The sequence below is a fragment of the Thunnus thynnus genome, chromosome 15 (genome assembly GCF_963924715.1).
Source record: "Thunnus thynnus chromosome 15, fThuThy2.1, whole genome shotgun sequence".
Taxonomy (NCBI): domain Eukaryota; kingdom Metazoa; phylum Chordata; class Actinopteri; order Scombriformes; family Scombridae; genus Thunnus; species Thunnus thynnus.
The window spans coordinates 15266004-15287218 of NC_089531.1; the positions used below are offsets into that span (position 1 = coordinate 15266004).

General features: G+C 39.2%; 1 protein-coding gene and 1 long non-coding RNA gene across 4 annotated transcripts in view; one reads left to right on the top strand and one right to left on the bottom strand.

Moving 5' to 3' along the window:
• Positions 1-21215, top strand: part of dennd3a (DENN/MADD domain containing 3a) — a 26424-nt gene continuing 5209 nt past the window's right edge. Inside the window, exons 1-25 of one of the 3 annotated variants that reach the window (XM_067612830.1) lie at positions 1-189; positions 2759-3116; positions 3214-3313; positions 4136-4291; positions 4540-4675; positions 7127-7242; positions 7337-7467; positions 7580-7691; positions 7836-7955; positions 8040-8138; positions 8268-8387; positions 8955-9070; positions 9386-9541; positions 9677-9773; positions 9870-9973; positions 10841-11046; positions 11141-11300; positions 12664-12820; positions 13351-13573; positions 15148-15227; positions 15664-15843; positions 15942-16112; positions 17548-17677; positions 18078-18185; positions 20571-20668. In XM_067612830.1, coding sequence (XP_067468931.1) covers positions 3233-3313; positions 4136-4291; positions 4540-4675; positions 7127-7242; positions 7337-7467; positions 7580-7691; positions 7836-7955; positions 8040-8138; positions 8268-8387; positions 8955-9070; positions 9386-9541; positions 9677-9773; positions 9870-9973; positions 10841-11046; positions 11141-11300; positions 12664-12820; positions 13351-13573; positions 15148-15227; positions 15664-15843; positions 15942-16112; positions 17548-17677; positions 18078-18185; positions 20571-20668 — 3057 coding nt within the window. In that variant the 5' untranslated portion in view covers positions 1-189; positions 2759-3116; positions 3214-3232. The remainder of the gene's footprint in view (positions 190-2758; positions 3117-3213; positions 3314-4135; positions 4292-4539; positions 4676-7126; positions 7243-7336; positions 7468-7579; positions 7692-7835; positions 7956-8039; positions 8139-8267; positions 8388-8954; positions 9071-9385; positions 9542-9676; positions 9774-9869; positions 9974-10840; positions 11047-11140; positions 11301-12663; positions 12821-13350; positions 13574-15147; positions 15228-15663; positions 15844-15941; positions 16113-17547; positions 17678-18077; positions 18186-20570; positions 20669-21215) is intronic. The other 2 variants (XM_067612831.1, XM_067612829.1) reach the window with 2 other exon arrangements.
• Positions 20808-21215, bottom strand: part of LOC137198850 (uncharacterized) — an 8592-nt gene continuing 8184 nt past the window's right edge. Inside the window, exon 3 of the long non-coding RNA XR_010931698.1 lies at positions 20808-21182. This is a non-coding gene — a long non-coding RNA (uncharacterized lncRNA). The remainder of the gene's footprint in view (positions 21183-21215) is intronic.

Below are 21215 nucleotides of genomic sequence, written 5' to 3' on the forward strand. Positions count from 1 at the left end.
ATATCACTGGCGCTTGACAGAAATCAGAGGGGGTAAACCTCAGAAATGTGTGTGTCAGTACTTTTCAGAGTCAGTACTGAAGTCACCACTGTGGAGTTTTAGTCAGTTCAACAGATATCTGGAGCTTGCTAACTCCTCGTCGGTGTAACGTTAACCGTCTGCCGGTGGAAATGATCGAGTTAATTTAAGGTCAGTGTCTCATTTTAAAGTTGTTGTGTCAAGAATCTTGCTCGACTGGTCTCACCAAGACAGTCTCATGTGTTTCCTTCAGCTGCCTTCAGCTAACTTAATGTCAGTTTGCTGGACATCGTCTGTGTCTTAATGATAAGTCTCATTTTGGTGACATTATTTGGGATTTATAGCTTTGTAATAAATCCGAGAGAAGTGTGTTGCAGACCTGAAACGATTAATCCATTAGTTGCTATTAAACTATTAAATTAATCGCCAACTATTGACGATTATCCTCTTGAGTCATTTTTTTTATGGAAAAAAAATGTCAAAATTCTTTGATTTCAGCTTCTCAAATGTGAATATTTTCTGTTTTCTTTAGTCCTCTATGACAGTAAACTGAATATCTTTGTGTTGTGGACTGTTGGTCACCTTTTTCTGACATTTTATGGACCAAACAACTGATTGATTAATCGAGAAAATAATCGACAAATTAATCTATAATGAAATTTATCAGTAGTTGCAGTCCTACAAGTCACAGACTAAATGGTTAAGGGATTAATTGAGAGAAGAATCTTTTTTGCAGCTCTAATACAAAGTTGTGATTTTTAAAATTTTTTAACTGTCTTCTATGACAGTAAAGTAAATATATTTGGGTTGTAGACTATAGTGGAGAAAACAAGACAATTGAGGGCTCTGGAAAACAATTATCGACATTTTTCACCATTATCTGACATTTTGTGGTCCACACAACTAATTGATTAATCGAGACAATAATCGACAGATTAATTGATACAGAAAATAATCATTATTTGCAGCCCTAATGTCTTGTCATTTTAAAACCACACTTTGCTCAGAATACTTTTTCATACACCACTAAACTGATTTAAATTAGTTTGTGAGATCACAAGTTACAAGTTACAGGCTGGTTTGAAAAAAACAAATAAACAAACATTATTTTAAAGACAAGCCAAGATAAAGTGGACCAAATGCATTTTCATCTGCATGCATTACTTCATTTTGTCTACTGGTTCAGGTGATGAATGTTCTCGTTTTGTCACAAACTAGTTTAAACCCTAGTAAATGTTGTGGTGATGCCCATTAAAGGAGCATGTCACTCAGTTTAATAGTTTAGACTCCTTTCCTGTGTCCCAGAACAGGTCAGTAAACACTGAAAACATGCACTGCTCTCCTCTTAAGTTTGTCATTTCACTGGGATGAAAAGTCAGATGCTGTTCCTTTTATTATAAATAGACAGCTGAGTTTGTGGAGCCCTGAGTTGCAAAGAAGATTAGATATTAGATTAGAAGTTAGAAGTTTTACTGATTCTAGCATTGCTAAGAGAATCACAAAAAAAGAATTTGAACAAAAAATTGAGAAAAATAATGGTTACAAATACTGTAAGACATGTCCTGGGGCATAGATCGCATACATACAAATTCCTAAAGCGACTTTCATTATTCTGTAAATGTTTTACTTCTCTGAACCAAACATATGGAAGAAACCAACTTTCTTCCATTTTGGTTCTGTAAAAAAATACCTGACTGCTAGGAACTGCTTGGTGAAATTGTTGTCAGCTAAATCAAAGCAGCTTCCTCTCTGAAAGTTATGAAGCTAAACTCGTTTGTTAAAGCTTGTGAAGAGCCTTTGTCTGCTTCTCACAGCATGGGGTGGCTATCTAGTCCCTACTCAAGCCTCTGAACAATATTATTGTGAAGTATGTTTATGCTGCAGTGTCTCTACGCAGCGTTGTTTTTCAAGTGAAGTCTTTGGGAATTTCAGGGAATGACGAAGCAAGCAGAAACAATATGAAAACCTCTTGATGAATTCTCTTTGTCTTTCTCTCTCTCAGTCTCACACGCATGACATCTGCATTCTGTTAAACATTTGAGAGTGCGTGTTTGTGTGATACTGTCCTGCAAGTTAATGACTGCAAGAAAGCTCTAAAACTGCTGTGATGGTGGACATTGGTTGAGTTTACGAGCATTGCAAACAAACACACACACACACACACACACCCACACTTGGAGTCTACAAAATTAAGGGTTTTCGGGGAATAAATGACTTTAGTGTGTTTCCATGACACAGGTAGTTAGTTAGTCAGAAGCCGGAATGGCCTGAAGACTGAGAGAGAAAGAAAAGCGAGCAAAAGTGTCAAGGTGAAGAAAGAAAAGAGAGGAAGACAAAACAGAAGGAGACTGAAAGAGAGAATAAACTTAGGAAGAAAGTGAAGAGAAGAGAGGAATGGAGTGTGTGCAACCTTTGCTTTTGCCCGTGGCTGTAACTAATGCAAGTCAGATGTTTGTGCATGGATCTGCCTGGCAGTATAAAAGGATAGGTGCATTTATATAGGAAGGAAGGGTCATTTGATTGATAAAGGGTCAAAGCAGTTTACTATACCATCAAAATACAGCGCACTGTCAACTGATTTTGAAACAGGTCAGTTGCAAGTAGTTAACATTGTTCTTGTTGTTCAATTTAAGCTATAGTCACAGTAACCTGGTTTTCCCATCTGTGGTTCTGATGCAGATGACAAAACTGGTCTCCGGCACCAGTAACCAAACCCTAACATCTGCTGTATGTGTGTTAGTTAGATGTTATTGCCCGTGTCTCTGACTGTGCCCACATGAGTGTGTTGGGAGTGTGTATGCATGTCTGCACACATCTGGAGGAAGTTGCGGGAAGAGAGATTTGTCTGTGAGTATGTGATAAGTAATAAGGTAATTCAGCTGGTCTTTACTTAGTTGATACTACATTTTGCAAATAAGAAAACCAAAACCAAAACTCTCGTTTTGTCATGTCCATGTGAAACTCAAACTCGGATGAGATGAGCATCTGGAGTCTTTGTGAGTCATGTTGAAAATAAAGAAAAATCTGAACCATCACAGCTGCTCTGTCTGCTGTGGTTGTCATCCATGATGTCAGATTTACCAGCAGTTACAAAAAGGGTGGGCAATATCCAAAAAAAAAAAAAAAATCTTCTTCTCATTTGACAAACTGTAATGATTTCATCTCATCTGAATGCACAATGTGTGTTTTTTGCAGAGTGTGTGTTGTGTATGTGATGGCAGAGCTCCCGTCAGGACTGCTGGAGGCATGTGTAGTGGTCGGAGCCCCCAGCGATAAGCTTCGAGACGTATACCAGGCATGTAGATGCATACACACACACAGACAAGGAATACCAAGAGAACACTGACAAATAAAATAATCCCACATTGCAGGCACACAAATAGATGTTGGCAGCCTTTACATACCCTGCATGCTCCTGGTGTCAACATAGACTCCACTTGTGGATTAGTATTTCAGTATTTCTAAGCCAGCTGAATCACTGGTCCTCCTCCAAACATTTACTCTTACCATATGCTGTTAAACACATATGTATCATGATATCTCAGAAGTGCCCATGATTGTTGCTTCTCTGTAAGTAAGTGTTATAATCACAAAAATACAAGCTGACTCCCAGCAGTTAGTCTCCACAAAATGAACAGAAGTTGCATGTTAATACCAGGTGTAAAAACCATTCCACATATAATACATGTTCATTAAAATGCTTAATGGTGTACCATGAACAAAGTTAGTAAGATATGCAATAAATATATGATCAAATTCATGACCATTTACAGTACAACAAGCAGCCCCAGCGTAGAAATCTGATGGGATGTTCAGATTCTCTTGAAGCATGTTGGGCAGCCATCCCTCTTAATTTCAGCCTCTTTAACAATGCCACAAACATGGTTTTAAAATATTCATCATATTGTTGTCTGCCAGGTACAGTTCACAGTGTATATACATATGAAAACCTTCTACCTAGCATTGATTCTTTACTGCTGCATATGCACATACTAGACTTTTATCTGAAGGAAATGATTAAGGATATTAGAATTGTTTTTGTGTTGGTTGTAAATGTGTACAGTCATTACTGCGTTGCCAAAATTATGAACCTCAATATTTCCACACTTTTGTGCAGCTTAATCAGCAGAATAAGTTAACTGAACTTCCCCTGCTGGAAGCTGAGGTACTGCAGGTCCATGCCCCGCCGTTTGTTTCCAAGGAGACCAACTCCAGTCAGGTGATTGGTCCAGCGTTCAGCCGTGTACAGAGGAGGAAAAGCTTCATCAAGAAGGTATGATAATTTTGTTAATCAATTGGTTATTATTTTAAATTTAACAAAATTTTGGAAAGTTCGAGTTTTTGGAAAATGTTTTGTGGGACATGAGGAAGCGCACGTTAGTTACCTTAGCTACGTGCGCAAGCTCCAAAGCACCACCATAACCCCTTAAAGTATTAGGCATTTCAGGCCACATTTAGTAAGTATCTTTGTATATCTTATTCAGAAATAAAACTAATTTGTTGTTTTTTATTTGCTTGCAGAAGAAGCGAGATCGTGCTACAGAGGCGTTGCCTAATGGAGAAACAGCCAATCGTGCTGAAGCGTCCTCAGCGACAGAGGACATCAGTGTTCCAAAGGACCTGGACCTCATCGCCTTACCACAGCTCTGTTTCCCTGGTAAAGTGTTTTCTCTGTGACAAACCTTACAGTACTGTATGTATTAAACTGACTAATACAGTGTGAAAAAAACACACATCTGTTTGTTCTGTAAACACACAAGTCTGTTACCTTGAGAAAACCAACATTTTTTTGGGCTGTAAGTGTGTCTCGAGTAACAAGATTTTACTTTTAGTGGATAATGCCATGTTGTGATGGATCACCATCTTGTGAGGATGGCACCAGGCACTGGTGCTGGAATAGGGGGGACAATTAGACTTCGTCCCCCCACTTTCAGGTGTTATAATAAAAAAGTGATATCATCTAAGCCGGGTTTTACAGTCACAGCAATAATGTCTAAGCCTACTCTAAGATGTTGGACTTTTAAATCCAATCATTATCAGAACACACAGGACTGTGAGTAGTCTATAATGGCTGCCAGTTCAGACTAGTTTAAATAATTTGATCACCAAATATAACAGTAAGCCCTATGTTTTGTCATAGTGCAACAACGAGTTTGGGCAGCACACAGACAGTTTGGTATTTTCCTAACTGTGAAATTTGCTTTGCCTGTCTTTGTGGTATTGTGGTGCCCAGTGGTGCATGCATGATAAACTGGAGGGGAAACGCACGTGTTTTTGTGAAAAATGGGTCTTCGACGTGTCAGAACTACGGCTGTTTCTGGAGCGAAACCACTTTGCTGCCACTTTTTTTTTTAATCATTTTATCAACAAGAGCAAACTAAATACTTGCTGTAAATGTGCTGCAATAACGGAATAATGCTTGAAATATAAATAATTTATTTCAATTAAACATTCTCCAACCAAAATCAGCATATGTTTAAAGCATTATTCTTACAGTATCTGTTGTCCACAGCTGCTTTATACTGTTTGAAAAGCTTCTCCTTCAGTTCATTAAAACCCTGCAGCATCTAAAGGCAGCAGGACTGATATGTTGATAAATCAGCAGCTTCTGAGAAGAGACATGCCAGAGCAAAGTGCCGGTATACTCAGCCCGAACTGTGTTTACCGTCATTGAATCAGCTGAAATCAACACCAGGCCTCTGCAGAATAACTACACACACCTCTACACACATCAGACTGGGCGGTTATAACTTAATATTCTACCTTTATGACTTAAATTGCATCGGTCCAATCATGACTTTCACATCATCCAAAGCTGGATGTCCCCCCACCTCAAAACTCACTCCAGTGCCACTGGCACCTGGACAACTACAGTCCCAGATCACAGTCTTGATTTCCAATTGTGCTACGCTGGCTCAGAAGCTACCATCATGGATCACTATCTTTCTAGGCCACAATGTAGATTACACATCAAGTTTTCCCATGGGTATGGAGACTTGCACTGCCTATTTTATTATAAGTCATCTCCATTGATACAGTTTTTAAATTTTCCATATAAACAACACTTGTCAGCCTCTTTTTAAACAAAACTTTAATTATTTCGGGAGGTTTTGATCAGTTATTTGGGATCTCCTTTCATGTTTCTGTGGGCTATGTTTCAAGTCCTGCTTCCGGCGCTATGGGACGATATCATCTTTTATGTCAGAGTAACTAATGAGTTGTTTGCACATTGCCATTTTCATTGGCAGCCATGTCAGCCCCACCCGCTATCACTCTTTCTAAGAACACAGTAGTCTGAAGGTATTAACAGTTTGTTGGCTCTGTGCTTTACGGCATTGGATTGTAAATAAAGCATTGACATTTAGGTTAAAATGTTCCCATGTTTATGATTTCTGAGTATTCACATCGCTGGAGAACTTAGGACAGTTGTACAATTGCACACTTGGTTGTTTGAGGGTTGAAAATACTGTGCATTGACAGTTTAGTATTACATCCATTAAATCTTGGTTTAATTACCTTTAACGACGGACTTGACATGAGGAATCCATATTTTGTGCCTTTTTAGGCACTTTTGTAACATGACTGCAATTAACATGTTGGATATATTTCACAAAAATCTGAGTTTTCTAAAAGTAATAAGGGCTGCAACTAACAATTATTTACATCATTGATTAATCTTATGAATCTTTAATCGATTAATTATTTTTTTCTATAAAATATCAGAAAATAGTGAAAATGGCCCAGAGTCAATGGTAATGTCTTTAAATGTCTTGTTTAGTCCAACCAACAGTCCAAAACCCCAAAGATATTTAGTTAACTATCATGTATGACAAAGAAAAACATTAAATCGTCACATTTGAGAAGCTAAAACCAGCAGACGTTTTGCACATTCACTTAAAAAATGACTAATGACAAATAGTTGCCAATTAATTTCCGATTAATCAATTAATTGTTGCAGTTCTAATTGCAGTTACAACTTAGATGTTGACGTGGACGCTATTTACAAGTTGGATACTAGTAATTACAGAAACTCCCACATGACATGAACGTGACATAACATGATTTGTCCGGTGGCATATCCTGAGATTTGTTGATTTCTGTTGGCCAGGTGGTCTTCAGTTGGCCAATGAGCAGAGAGAAGACAGTTATCACTTCCTGGTTTTTACCGACCTGTTTGGGAACCGGACCCACGGAGTTATTGTGCAATACTACAGGGCTTATCAGGTACAGACACACACACATTCACACATAATGATGAACTCTTGTGGTGTTTTTTAAATTCAGATAGCTGTTTCTTATTGGCTCTCTGCTCTGTCAGTCCTATCAGGAAGGAGTTGTCCAGAATGGCCACAAGTGGAATTCATCAAAGTCCCGTCTTTATACACCCTTTGCCGTGTGTGTCATCTCCAAGTTCCCGTACTACAATGCCTTGAGAGACTGCTTGTCATGGTAATAATTCATTTAAATACACTGAGCTGATGGATAATCTGGCTTTTGTAAAGTGCTGAACCAGACTTTATATCTGTATCTTCTACTCTGTCTCCCACCTCCAATCTCTCAGTCTCCTGGTCCAGTTGCGGCCTGCAAGACAAGCAGACTTTGAGGAGACGATCAAGGAGTTTTCAGCCAAATTGTCTCTTGTCCCTTTACCACCTCCTGGACAGCTACACGTGGTCAGAAAGCTCTCTGCAGTTCCCTCTTTCTCTGTCCTTGTTTCTCTTCCTATATGCATCTATTTGTGTCTTTGTGTCTAAATTTCTTCTTCTGTGTGACCTTTCCTCTTATGAGTAATGTATGCGTTTGTTTCTGTGTGTTAGTCCTTTAGCCTCCGTCCTCTCCAGGTGGTTCTTCCATCCAGAGAGGATCAGGACAGCCCTGTTATCGACATCGACCTGCATCTACCTTTCCTCTGTTTCTCACACGCAACACTGCTCCAGGTAACGCAGAACACTGTTTACTTGAGTCTTGCTGTGGGGAAAAGCTCAGTTCCAGCTAACTCTTTAATCTCCTGCCCTCTTTAGGTGTTGTCCTGCCTCCTCCAAGAACAGAGGTTGGTCCTCTTCTCTGCTGACTGGGCCAGACTCACTCTGGTCGCAGAGAGTCTTCTGTTGTACCTGCAGGTCAGTGTATGAAAAACATCATGTCTTTTAAATAGCAGTAACACAACCTCGTCGCAATAGCAGTGTTTTTTCCCACATATTCTAAAATTCCCTCCAATTTTTCCATATCTATGTTTTCATCCGTTTCAGCCGCTGACCTGGCAGCAGCCTTATGTTCCCGTGCTGGCTAAAGGAATGCTGGACTTCCTCATGGCTCCTACCGCCTTCCTGATGGGCTGCCACATCAGTCATTTTGAAGAAGTTGCTGCAGTGAGTACAAACCATTGCTGCTTTGGGAAATTTTTATTCAGTTAATATCCAAGTTGTTTTTCCTCCTTATACTAGGAGGGAAATATTTTGATAGTGTGGAATATAGTGTGATTATGGATGGAAATTATTGTGTTACAGTAGTCAGAACCAGTGGATTTACTAGATAAATAAATTGTTTCTGCATAGCTGCCTTATAATGTTTTGTCTATTTACCAGAGAGAGCAAGGCTCTGTGTCATATAATCACTAGATTTACTGCAAGCATATTTTAAAATTAAATGGCCAGTGTGTAATTCAAGTGACCAGCCTTTGCTGTGTTTTCCTAAGAAACAATAAGTATTTATTCTCTACTGTATTCATCTAAAGCCTGACGTAGCAGCAGCAGTAGTAAGGTTTTATTCAGTGTCTTACAGAAGCTTAGTTTGCATATTCAGCTACATAACAGTAGCTGTCTGTTCAGTTGACTGAGCCCTGCTCTGTTAGCTCTGTCTTGTGATGAATTGTACCCATTGTACCTACATTATGTTTATATATCTGTGTGTGTGTGTGTGTGTGTGTGTGTGTGCAGGAAACGGAGGACTTAATCCTGGTGAATATTGATGATGGCATCATTCAGTCGTCATGCTCTGAAACCCTTGACCTGCCAGCTGTCCCTCTGGCTGCAGCTGAGAGCTTTATGTCAAGGTGATTTTCGATGTTTTTTTTAGTTGAGCGTTACTATAAAATAAAACGATCAAATACACATCTGTCCAGAAACATCCACACTCAACAAACAACCACTCTACAAGGCAGAATTTATGTTTACCAGAAATTATTTAAAACTGCAGTAGAACCTTCGCTTGGATCAAAAATCGAATCAACCTCCTAAATAGCTAATAAATCAGATTACAAAGGGAACACAGTTTAGATTACTGAATTAAATAAGTCGTTTAAGGCTATACTGGACTACATAACTCTTACATACTTGCTGTATGTGTGTGTGTGTGTGTGTATGTTTAGGGCAGAGAGTCTCCAGCTTCACTATGACTTGGAGCTGTGTCACCTCGGAGCGGGCACTGATGCCAATGTCCTGCGATGTCAGCGCAAAGACTGGCAGAGACGACTCAACACACAGATACAAAACATCACCCTGGAGCTAGTGGTCAACACCTTCAGGTAGGGATCTTTTTGTGTGTGTGTGGCCAGTGGTCAGTTGGTATAAGATAATAGTTAAATAATACTACTAAAATAATTTCTCTCTTTCTCTCTTTGTTTTTTCTTTTTATCTGTCCTTGTTTGTCACTCTGTCAGAGGTGTCCAGGACTTTCTAAACCATGAACACAGAGTTTTTAACAGTGAGGAGTTTCTGAGGACCAGGGAGCCAGCAGATCAGCCCTTTTACAAGAAGGTACACCGACACAATACGTAAACATACCGTACACACTTACGCGTACACAAACCCTGACTGTCTCTGCTGCGTGTCTTTCTTTGTTGTTGTCCCCAGGTGTTGGAAACTCATATCTTCCACTCATTCTTGCGAGACAGACTGAACAGGAAACGGGACACCTTCAGCCACATGGAGCAGACCACGCGTAACCATGCACACAGGTATGATGTCATAACTGCAAACTACGTAATATAATAGTAGTTTGCATGTCATGTATATCATATTAATCAATTCCAAGGCTTCACATTATATGATAATCCTGGTTCCTCACACTTTGAATGAGGCACACAGGTATGCAAAGGTATCAGAGAGCTATGGCATTCTCTTCCACACTTAAATATTAGTTTGACATTTTGGAAAATGTGCTTATTTGCTTTCTTGCAGAGAGTTAGATGTCAAGATTGGGAGCTTTAGAGGGGTTGTTAGGTGGATTTTCTTACCTTTGGGCAGAGCTAGGTTAGCTGTTTCCCCCTGTTTCCAGTCATTGTAGTAAGCTAAGCTAACTGGCTGCTGGTTGTGTTTAATGTAGACATAAGAGTGGTATCTATCTATGTATCTATGTTCTCACCAAGAAAACGGTTACAAATATTCCAGAGAATGTTGAATTATGCCTTTAGTGAGGATTTTCTTTCCCCCAAAGCACTTAAATTTGCTAAACCAGGCAAAACATATTTTCACTTAGTTCTAATATCATTTGATCTGCAAGTGTTTAGAGAGTGAGAAACATACAGTGTGTGAGGTGCTTATCTAAAGGGAAGAAAGTTGTGGATTTTCCATAACTTCCATGACTTGTTTTTTTCTTGTCATTCCAGCAAAGGTAGCAATTAAGGATGATTCAATGTTTCCTTCACATTTGTTTGCCAGGGTGATGAAAAGTTATAAAAAATAACCATCTGGGTTCATTGTGCAACATGGCCTCCCTAAATGAAAATTAGATTGCTTGTATTGACTTGCACCATGTTTAACCTGCTTTAAACTGCCATGCCACCCATTGTCAGCACGACCTCAATCTCGACATGTGTCTGCAGGAATCGTGCATTGACTGAGACTCCTCGACGTCCTCCCATGTCTGAACTGTCCAGGAACGGCTACAGCAGCTACACCAGCCCTGATAACAGACTGAGCAAGAGGCTGGGAGCCAGCCTGCCGAACCTGGAGCAACCTGCCAGTGAAACTCTGACTGTCATCAGCTCCAACAGGCCATCCTCTCTCAGGAAAATGACTCCTGATATTGGTCGGTGCCAATAGAGAGATGAGGAGTGGATTTATGAGCAATTATCCAAAAAAAAGTCAACCAAACTTATAATTTCTTTTTTTTTTTCTTCCAGGGTTGAAGTCTCCTCAGATAGCAGTGAAGGTTTTCCGTCTCCCAGAGTTCCCCCCTCCTTTGGCCTATCATTACGTCCAGAACTATTATTCTGACATGGTTGCTTCCCTGGGGAAGGCTATTAATGCTACACCAACTGATGAATCTGCTCTGCTGGCCAGGTACTGTGAGGAGAGGACAAAGAAAAAAAAAATAAAGGAAGTAGAAATATGTGTTTTTGTACAAGGAAGTTGTTTTTTTAATTTTTTAGCTGACAAAACCTTTTGAAATATTTCACAAGTTTAAAGTCCAGTGTGTAGGAGAACCTATGGTGGCTGCAAAATTGGTTAAAAAAAAAAAGAAGTGAAAGGCCCTATCTAGAGCCAGTGTTTGGTTTGTCTGTTCTGGGCTACTGTAGAAACATGGTGGTGCAACATGGCGGCCTCCATGAAAGAGGACCTGCTCCCTATGTAGATATAAAGGGCTCATTCTAATGTAACAAAAACACAACTATTCTTATTTTCATATAATTATACACTAATTAAAACATACTTATGATTATTATATTCAATTTCTGCCAAGTCTGTTCCTCTAGATGCCACTAAATTCTACACACTGCTCCTTTAAGTGGTTTTCATCAAAATGTGCTGATACACTATATTAATATTTCTGGCATAGTATGATAGTAGAACATTAATAGAGTTGTCTGTGTGTCTTGCTCAGATTAATTTTAACAGTTTCTGCGCCATGAATTGTAGACAGTGAATCCAACATTTAAACATCTTTATCAGAAGTAAAGAAGTAAAATGCTTTAAATACATTAAACTCCCTTGGAGGAGTTTCTAATTGCAATATGGTTTTGTTTGCTTTAGCTTCTGTTCAAAGTGCAAATAAGTTACTACACATTTGAGGCAACATTGTAGAAAATAGTTTCTTCTGAGACTGCTGCTTTTCTGTCAGATGTCCTGCTGAGTCATTATTTTACTGACAAAAATACAAAACCAGGAAAAACGGTTGTTGCCCCTGAGTCGTGACATTTAAAGAAACATTTTCATACAGATGAATCTGCTCTTCTGGCCAGGTGCTGTGAGGAGAGGACAGAGAAAAAAAAAAAAGGAAGTAGAAAGATGTGTTTTTGTACAAGGGAGTTGTTTTTTTAATTTTTAAGCTGACAAAACCTTTTGAAATATTTCACAAGTTTAAAGTTCCAGTGTGTAGGAGAACCTATGGTGGCTGCAAAATTGGCAAAAAAAAACAAACGTGAAAGGCCCTATCTAGAGCCAGTGTTTGGTTTGTCTGTTCTGGGCTACTGTAGAAACATGGGGGTGGGTTAGGGTTACTTACATAAGTAAATACCAATTTATTTCACAATTGCACCAAGCCATGTATGAAAAAAATAGAATAACCTAATTTTCTGGTGTAGATCATACAGTATACCTAGACCAAACACTGTAATCAAATATAAATTAAGTTCCACATAGCGTATGTGCATTTCAAGTAAACCAAATGACTGAACTTATCCGTTCCATCCGTCTCTCTGTCCAGGTATCACTACCTGCGTGGTTTGGTAAACACTGTATCCAACAAACGTCTGGATGCACTGGAGGACTTCCAGAGTCTTTATAAGACCGACTCAGATATTTTTCCATCCCAGATGGTTAAGTCGCTGGTGGACTCACTGCTGGAAGTTGAGCGGTTACAGGTTCGTTCAGGCCATTATGAATGAGGACGCTGTGTTGTTCTCTGCTATTGAACTGTGATATGAAGTTGTAAATTCTGTTACCTGGATTAATTTAAGTTAAAGCCACAGATATACGTGTATTTGTCAGGTTTTCTTTAAGTAAACATATTCTTTTTCCTTTTCCACAACTAGAATTTTCCTCTACATTACCATGATATTACATATATGATATCATATTAATGTCATCTGACAAACAGGTTTAGTTGACTCAATAATCAATGCAATGCAGCAATGGACTCTCCTTATCAATAACCTTGGGTTAATGGTCATCACTGACTCAATTAAAAATTAACAAGCTAACCATAATCCATTATTCGCTTTGTTAAGTAAACAACACTCTCCTGCTCCAGTTTCTCAAATGTGTGGATTTGCTGCTTTTTTCAGGTTTATACATGATTGTAAATTAAAATTACAGAGTGTTGGTCAAACAAAACAAGTGATCTGTAGACTTCACCTTCACCTTTTCCCTTAATCGTTGATATCTCTCACAGGCGGACAAACGTCCAGAACTCAAACGGCTCATCAGTCGGGTCAAGAGGGACCAGGAGCGAGAACGTGCACGAAGCGTCAACGGACACGAGGAAGGTGCTGTGAAACGCTTCCAGCTGCCCAAAAAATACATGCAGCTCGAGGAGTTTGTGAAATGTGTTCAGGAGTCCGGCATCGTGAAAGACCAGGGAGCCATTCATAGACTTTTTGATGCTCTAACTGTAGGTAAGTAGTTAATTAAAATGTGTGTGTGGTGTGAATACTTTACCAGTGAGATATTATACAGTTTAGGGACTCAGATTTGAACAAAAGTTCATGGTCCCGGAAAGTTTGTAATTAGGAAAACTCCATATTATTTAGAAGCACATTCATTAGTGCTTAGTTCATTTTTCTCAAAGACTCCAAGTCACTGGATTTTCCCTGCGTCACACACACACACTCATACACACAAATATCCTGCTATACACCACCTCCTCCCTTTTTCCTGGCAAACATTCATTCCTCAGGTTAATTATTAACTCACCCCTTCTTGAAGAAACAGAGTTTCTTTTGCAGGATTGTTGGATGTTGGAGGTGGAAACAGGGCTCCAGTAGTCATTAGCGGGTCTTTAGCTGGTGGCTGATGCTAATTTCGAGTTACATTTAATCGTTACATAATTTGCTGTTAATGTCTTTGGTCTATCCATTCTTTGAGGTTTGCTTAAACTATGAGCATTTGATTTACATTTAGACATTGAGTTGATGTTCTCACTCCAGCCAGTGTGAAAGCAGCAGTGAGTTGATTACATACCTGTGAAGGCTAATCGATCATATCAGCAAGAAGGCAGGAGAAGATATTTGAGTCCTAAAAGCTATCGAGAGAATAACCAGAAATATTTTTGTTTAACTTTTAAGATAAGCCTGTGCAGGAAGGGACAGGTTGGAGGAAATATGATAAATTGAAGAAATGGGACCCGAGGTACTTTCTCAAAAGCTGATTTTTAAAAAAAAAAAATTTAGCCAGCAGTGTGAGTCAGATATCTTTCTTCAGGAAGGAAGGCACTTATCTTGACCACATCATGTTATTGGAAAGAAGTTTTCATGAACCGCTGAATAAGGCGAGCAAACAGTTTTCCTTTCATTTTCTGACCTGCAATGGAGAAAGTGATGTTCAGGATGTTGGACTACTGGTTTCAATCAACTAAAGCTTGATTAAAGCTGCTTTATACAGTATAAACTACAGTAGTAACTCTTCTCTTGTGGAATATGATTCTGTATTTCTTTGTGGTAAAGAGTAAGACAGAGGTGAACATTGCGTGAAATCATTGTACTTCTGTGTTTTGTAAAGTGAAACTGATTTTTCCAGCGCCCTTTGCGTGTTTAATTTCTTATTGTTAATTATTTCCTGTTGAAACAGGATGTTGCTCTACGTCATTGGGGTGGATCTTTTGAAATTGGAGTGACTGGACAGTTAATAGATTAGAGAGGGCTGTGTTTGTATGAGATGTTGGCTGTGTGTACTGTAGTCATTGTTGTTATACAGTAGAGACGACAACCCTCAGCAGCTCACTCTGCAGGCATGCTGGTAGATTAAACTGGTTGGAATGGAGAAAGACTTGGTCTGGTCAGATGTTTGAATATGTGTGTATGTGTGTGTGTGTGTGAGAGAGAGAGATGGATAAAAGCCAGATAAATGATAATCATTATTACTATTAATTTGCAAAATCAGCTTCATGAGTCATCTGGCTCCACTGACTCGGAACAATACAGGACACCCGCAAATTATCCTAATTTTGAAAGTATGTGTGTGTTTGTTGCAGGTCATCAGAAGCAGGTTGGTCCAGAGTTGTTTAGAGTGTTTTACACCATCTGGAAGGAGACTGAGGCTGAAGCACAAGAGGTAACATGCAGCATAATGGCCCAAATCTACTATATATTATATACTATATACTGGTCATTAGATTTCCAGATATGTTCACATATATGATAGATGAGTTTAAATGGAAAATCAACATCTGTGTTTGTCAGCTGATCATAATTTAAAAAATAGAGGTCTGTTTTATCTTTAGTTACAGCTATTACTGCTGTAAATAAATTAGTCGGTTAATAGATTAGTAAGAAAATTAATAGGCAACTATACGACTATTAATAGGCACCAAATGTGTTGATTCCAGTACGATTGATTTGCCGCGTGTCTTTGTCATATATCATAAAGAACTGAGCTGAATTTTGGATGTACGGCTGCAACTAACGATTATTTTCATTATCAATTAATCTGACAATTATTTTCTTGTTTCATCAATTGATTGTTTTGTATGTAATTCTAAAAATTTTAGGTGTGTTTGCCTGCATCTGTGTTGGAGCACATTGAGCCAAGCGAGTGCGTCTTTAAGCTGTCCTCCTCGGTCAAGACGAACCGCGGTGTGGGGAAGATCGCCATGACTCAGCGGCGGCTTTTCCTGCTCACTGACGGACGACCGGGATACATAGAGGTGGCGCAGTACAGAGATTTAGAGGTGAGTAGGGTTATGTGTAGGTTCGTGAGTATTATTAATCTAAGTATGTTGACCCTGTTATAGTGATCTACATCCTATCTTCGTCTCCTTCCCTGTAGGAGGTGAAGGTGTCCTCAGCTCCCTTCTTGCTTCTGAGAATCTCCAGCCTGAAGTTACGTGTTCGGGGAAGGAAAGAGGCATTTGAGGCCAATCTGAAAACTGAGGCTGAACTCTGGAACCTGATGGTCAAAGAGATGTGGGCGGGACGCATCATGGCTGACCAGCATAAGGTAAAACTGTAACTGAAGTGTGCGTGTCAAATAATTAAATCATGTGGGAGAAGAGGGGAATTGCAAATGAGAGGAATACATGCATGAATGCATCGCATAGTAAGATCATCTGGGGAGTTATCATGTTCCTTTATTACTCATACTTCATCAGTTTGTGTGTATGTGTGCTGACAGTCATTGTGAACTTGTGTGACCTTTGTGGGTGTGGTTGAAATTCCACGAGTTGTGCATGAACATAAATACACACACATGAACAAAGACGGAGGGTTTGCTTTGTGAAACCAGACTGTAACTGTAACATGTCCGTCTCTCACTTCACTTCTTTTTGGCTCTGTTTTTTTCTGTCTTTTTTAAATTTCCTGTACCCTCTCAGTTCTCTTTATTTGCGGTCTCTACAGTAAAGCCAGTACATTATGAATTATGTCCATTTACAGCCAGCTTGCTAACAAGGTGGATATGTAGCAATATTGTCAAATAATCTAACAGCATTGCACTGAGATTTAATTTGATGTGGCAATTGAACATAAGTAAACTGGGTGTGCTGTCCTAGCCCTTTTTAATTCATTTTCACCAAGATTTAAAGAAAATAATCATATTATTATCTCTCCTTATCTGTCTTTACACTCTATGTTGAGTGTAGCACTGCTCCTTTCTGTTAGACCCCCAGAAAATGTAGCATGTATTAGTAGACTTACTTTTCAATTACTTTATTGAATATGTGTGTAATATTTGAATCACTTCTTTCTTTAAAGGAATAAATGTGTGTTGGGCTGTCTTTTATTGGGGAGCAGTAACTTCACAGTCTACAAACACTTCATTGTGTCATTGTGTTACGTGCAGACTTCAGGAAAAATGAGCCCAGCCAAGAAATATTCAGGAACATAACCCCCCTTTGTAAAACCACAATGTGTCATTTTTACAGTTTCGTTTTTGTACAAATTAAACAAACAAGATTAAACATGTTGAATAGCAAGCTTTAGAGACGCTGGTAGGTGGGTTTTATTAACTTTTGTCAACTAAGCTCGCTGTTTCCCCGTTTCCAGTCTTAATGCTAAGCTAAGCTAAGCATCTCCTGGTGGTAGCTTCATATTTAGCGTACAGACATGAGGCATCAATCTTTTCATCTAATTCTCACCTGTCCCAAAATGTTGAAGAACTTTTTTTTTAGATACCTCTCTCAATATTTTATCTTTTAAACTTTGTTTTCATGCATTTTTAAAGAGTTATTTTTACAATAAAGAGAAGACCGGAAATTAGGGGAGAAAGAGAAGGGGAATGACATGGGACCAGGACTATGGGACCCAATATTTTAACTCTCTAATACTTTCTACTCTTTATGTTTTTATGCCTTTTTTCAGAGCACAAGTCATAAACGTCAACTTTTAATTTTAAATGTTATTTTAAATGTTGTAAATGCGTCTCTCTCTCTCTCCAGGACCCGCAGTACATGCAGCAGGCCCTGACTAACGCCTTGTTAATGGACGCAGTAGTGGGCAGCCTTCAGAGCAGTAAGGCCATTTATGCTGCTTCGAAGCTGGCTCACTTTGACCGCATCAAGATGGAAGGTAGACGATCACGGAGATGATTATCATAATTGTTGCAGCTTTTGTCCGGTTTGCTTTACTTTTGCCACCTAGTGTCCAATAAGCTCACACTGCTTGTCAACATAGAAGGCAACATAAATTCACTTTGCTGTGGCTGAGTTTGATTGCTAATACAGCTGACACACAGAAAACACATTTTACATAGATTGTGGAAGGGGTGACGGACTTGTTATTGGTTGCTTTTTGTATACTAAAGACACTGAATTAAGTGTGGCTTGAGATCATTTGGAAACTTTAATGACTCATCAGTGGCTGTGTGAAAAATTTTATTGCTATGTGGTGGTTTTCAGTTCGTGCTTGCACATGCCCCATCTGGGAAAGATTATTTACTTCTCTTCAATGGTGGCTTGTGTGTCTCTAGTGCCGATGATGGTCCCCAAGACGACTGCAGAGACGCTGAAGCACAAAATTAACCCTTCACTGGAACTGGCTGCACCTCAAGCTGTGGATGTACTTCTATACACACCAGGTACAAACGCACCCAGTCCTGTAACCAAGCAACCTCCTCTGCGTTCTTATTAAAACTGGGATGACAAGTTTCAAGTTGCTCTCTCTCTGATTGGTCAGTGTGAGAGTCTATGATTTGATTGGCTGTTTGAAGCAGGAAGGCAGTTTCACAATCAGGAGTTTCAACTATGACACCAACACACGCTGTTGCTGACATATACTATCAGTGACACACACACACACAGTTGACCTTTGCTTCGTCATCACTGGCTCAAACGTAGAGAGCAGGAACTCAGAAAATATTGTGAGGGAAGCTTGTCCTCAAGTGCGTTGTAACAAAAGAGTCATAAATATATACAGCTTAGCCTGCCCAGTGGGAGCTGTGAAACCACGTGAAAGCACATAATAAGTTAGAGACACGCATTTCAAATCAGGCAATCATGAACATCAACATCAAGTATGCTGCAGTCCCTCTCTGGGTGTATCAATGACAAATACAGTAAATATGTGCACATGTTCTGAGCTGTAATTCCAAGGTTTTCTTTGGACTAACCAGCCAAGATGTCTTACCTCCAGAAATAAGAGTGGTATCAATCTTGAAGGGAAGATGACCCTCACACTAAGCTCCAAATGTTTTATTATGATATAACAGACGCTTCAATCAGTGGTATCAATCTTTTTATCTAACTTTCTCAGCAAGAAAGCAAATGAGCGCATCGCAGAAACAAAACAAACATTCCCAAAATGTTGAACTCTTCTTTTAAGGGGCTAGAATCTGAACTCATAGTACCTTTTTTAAAATTACTGACTTGAAAAACAATTTACAAAAGTAAAGACACAGAAAAAAAAACAGGTTAGGGAGTAAATGTAGTTTGTAACTTATGTATAATTTTGAGCACGTGTGGTAAGATGAGTTACATTCCTTCCCCCAAGTTTTGTCATAGTCTGATCAGTAATGAAATGAAAAATATCATGAAACAGAACATTAAAAGAGCAAAGAGTGTGCGAGTAGTCAAAGTGAGTTAATTTAGAGAGTTAAAGGATCTTGAATTGTAAACCACACAATAATTTAACTGTAACTAGCTTTACAGATGGCTGACTAAGTACAAGAAATTCCCAAATGACTACATAGAGAAAATAACGCCCATACGGGGGAAGAAGAGGGTCACTGGATGGTTTGTGTATGTAAAAGATGCGACTCATCACCAGATCTGAACACAATCCAACACCTGCGGGAGATTTCAAACCAAACCGTCAAACCAAAACCATCATCAAAACACCAAACGGGAGAATATGTTTTGGATGAAAACGCGTTCATCGTCCCTCCAGTAGAGAAACAGAAACTTGTAGAATCTCTTCAAAGGAGCACATAAGCTGTTCTGGCGGCTTGCGGTGACCCAAAACTTTATTAAGACACATAATCTGTCACTCGTTAAGAAATCCCCCGTCGTCATATTTGACCTTGAAACACAAAAGTTGTTTACTGTTGTTTATGGTCCCTTTGATTAGAAAGACTGGCACGTTATGTGGCAGGAAGACTGATCCGGAACAGCTTGAAAAGAAAACTACAAAGCCGTGCCCTTCAGTGGACAGACCATCTGGGGCCACTTAGATGCCCGGCTGGTGGCAGACTGACGTCCAGCACTTACACACATGCACGCTCACACTCAGTGATGCATTCATATACAAACACAGTTCTTCTGTAGCAGTCGGCTCTTTGGGATTTCTGCTGGTGAAAAGAACAAATCTGGCTATTCAGATCCTCCCTCACTGCCTCTATCTCTCTCTCTTTCTCCCTCTGGTTTGAATATAGGTCACTGAATTGAATTCCTGGAACACGGCCAGCTCACTCCCACTTCTCCTCACCACTCCCTTCTCTCTTTCTCTCTCTCTCTCTCTGTCTCTCTTTCTCTCACTCCCTCTACTTCTTTCAGTTTCTACGTCCAGTTCCCCCCTGCTCTCCCCTTCCCTCTCATGTCTCACTGTCCCTCTCTCTCTCTCATGTCCCATGAAATACAGGATGTTTCTTTTTTTTTTCCACCAGCACTGCTAAAAGCGGCAAATAACGTCACAGGAAATATGACCGTTATATGAAGCCTGGGTGGAGTCAGTTTTGAACATGAGGTGTTTGAAATTTGAAAAGTTTTTCATTACTGAACAGAGGTCTGTTCTCGCTGCCCTCATGTATTCAAATCATTATGAAGGTTGTTATGAAAGTGATTTTAAAATTCACTCCTTGTGTAATGTTTGTAAACAGTATAAAACACATTTAATAGTAATTCACTGGCTAAGTTTCCGTTGATATATTTTCTTGACCTCCTGAAACAGTAAACACTGGCAGACGTGGGTCACAACTATGTGATAAGATATTTGGAAGTAACTGATAAATACTGTGTGTGTGTTTCAGGTCAGTTATGGGTGTCTGTGAGCGGGGGGAAGGTGATGGTGTTTGATGCTTCCAGCTGGTCCCTCACACACACCTGTCATGTGGGGAATGCAAGACTGGTAAAAAAAAACAAACACACACGCTGCACAAAGATACACCCATATAACTGCACATCAACTCACAAATGCAAAGAGATGCAAGAGACACAAAAAGACACCAAATATATATATATATATATATTTATATATATATAAGACATAAAAGTTGGGATTCAATGCCTTGTAAGATTCTTGTTTTCTTATTTTTTTTTATTAAATGTTTCCTCATTTGACCTGAATCATAACTAAGAACAGGAGCACAAGGATGAGGTCATCAATTAAACACAGACAAACTAACAGATAAAGCTCATTATACAGGGATTTACGTGGAGAAAAAAATAGGATAAAATAAACATTAAATAGTATCAGTATCTGTTTCCTAAGAAGAATACCATTCCAGCCAATATTTTTTACTCTTATCTGTCTTTTTATATTCGAAGGATGTTAAATCATCCTCTCCATGGAGCAAAGGGATGTTGTCTAGGAAAAGTTCCATTTTTACTTGCTGACATCAAGATCTTCAGGAAGTAGATATCTGAAATACAAAAGAGAGAAATGAGACATAAAT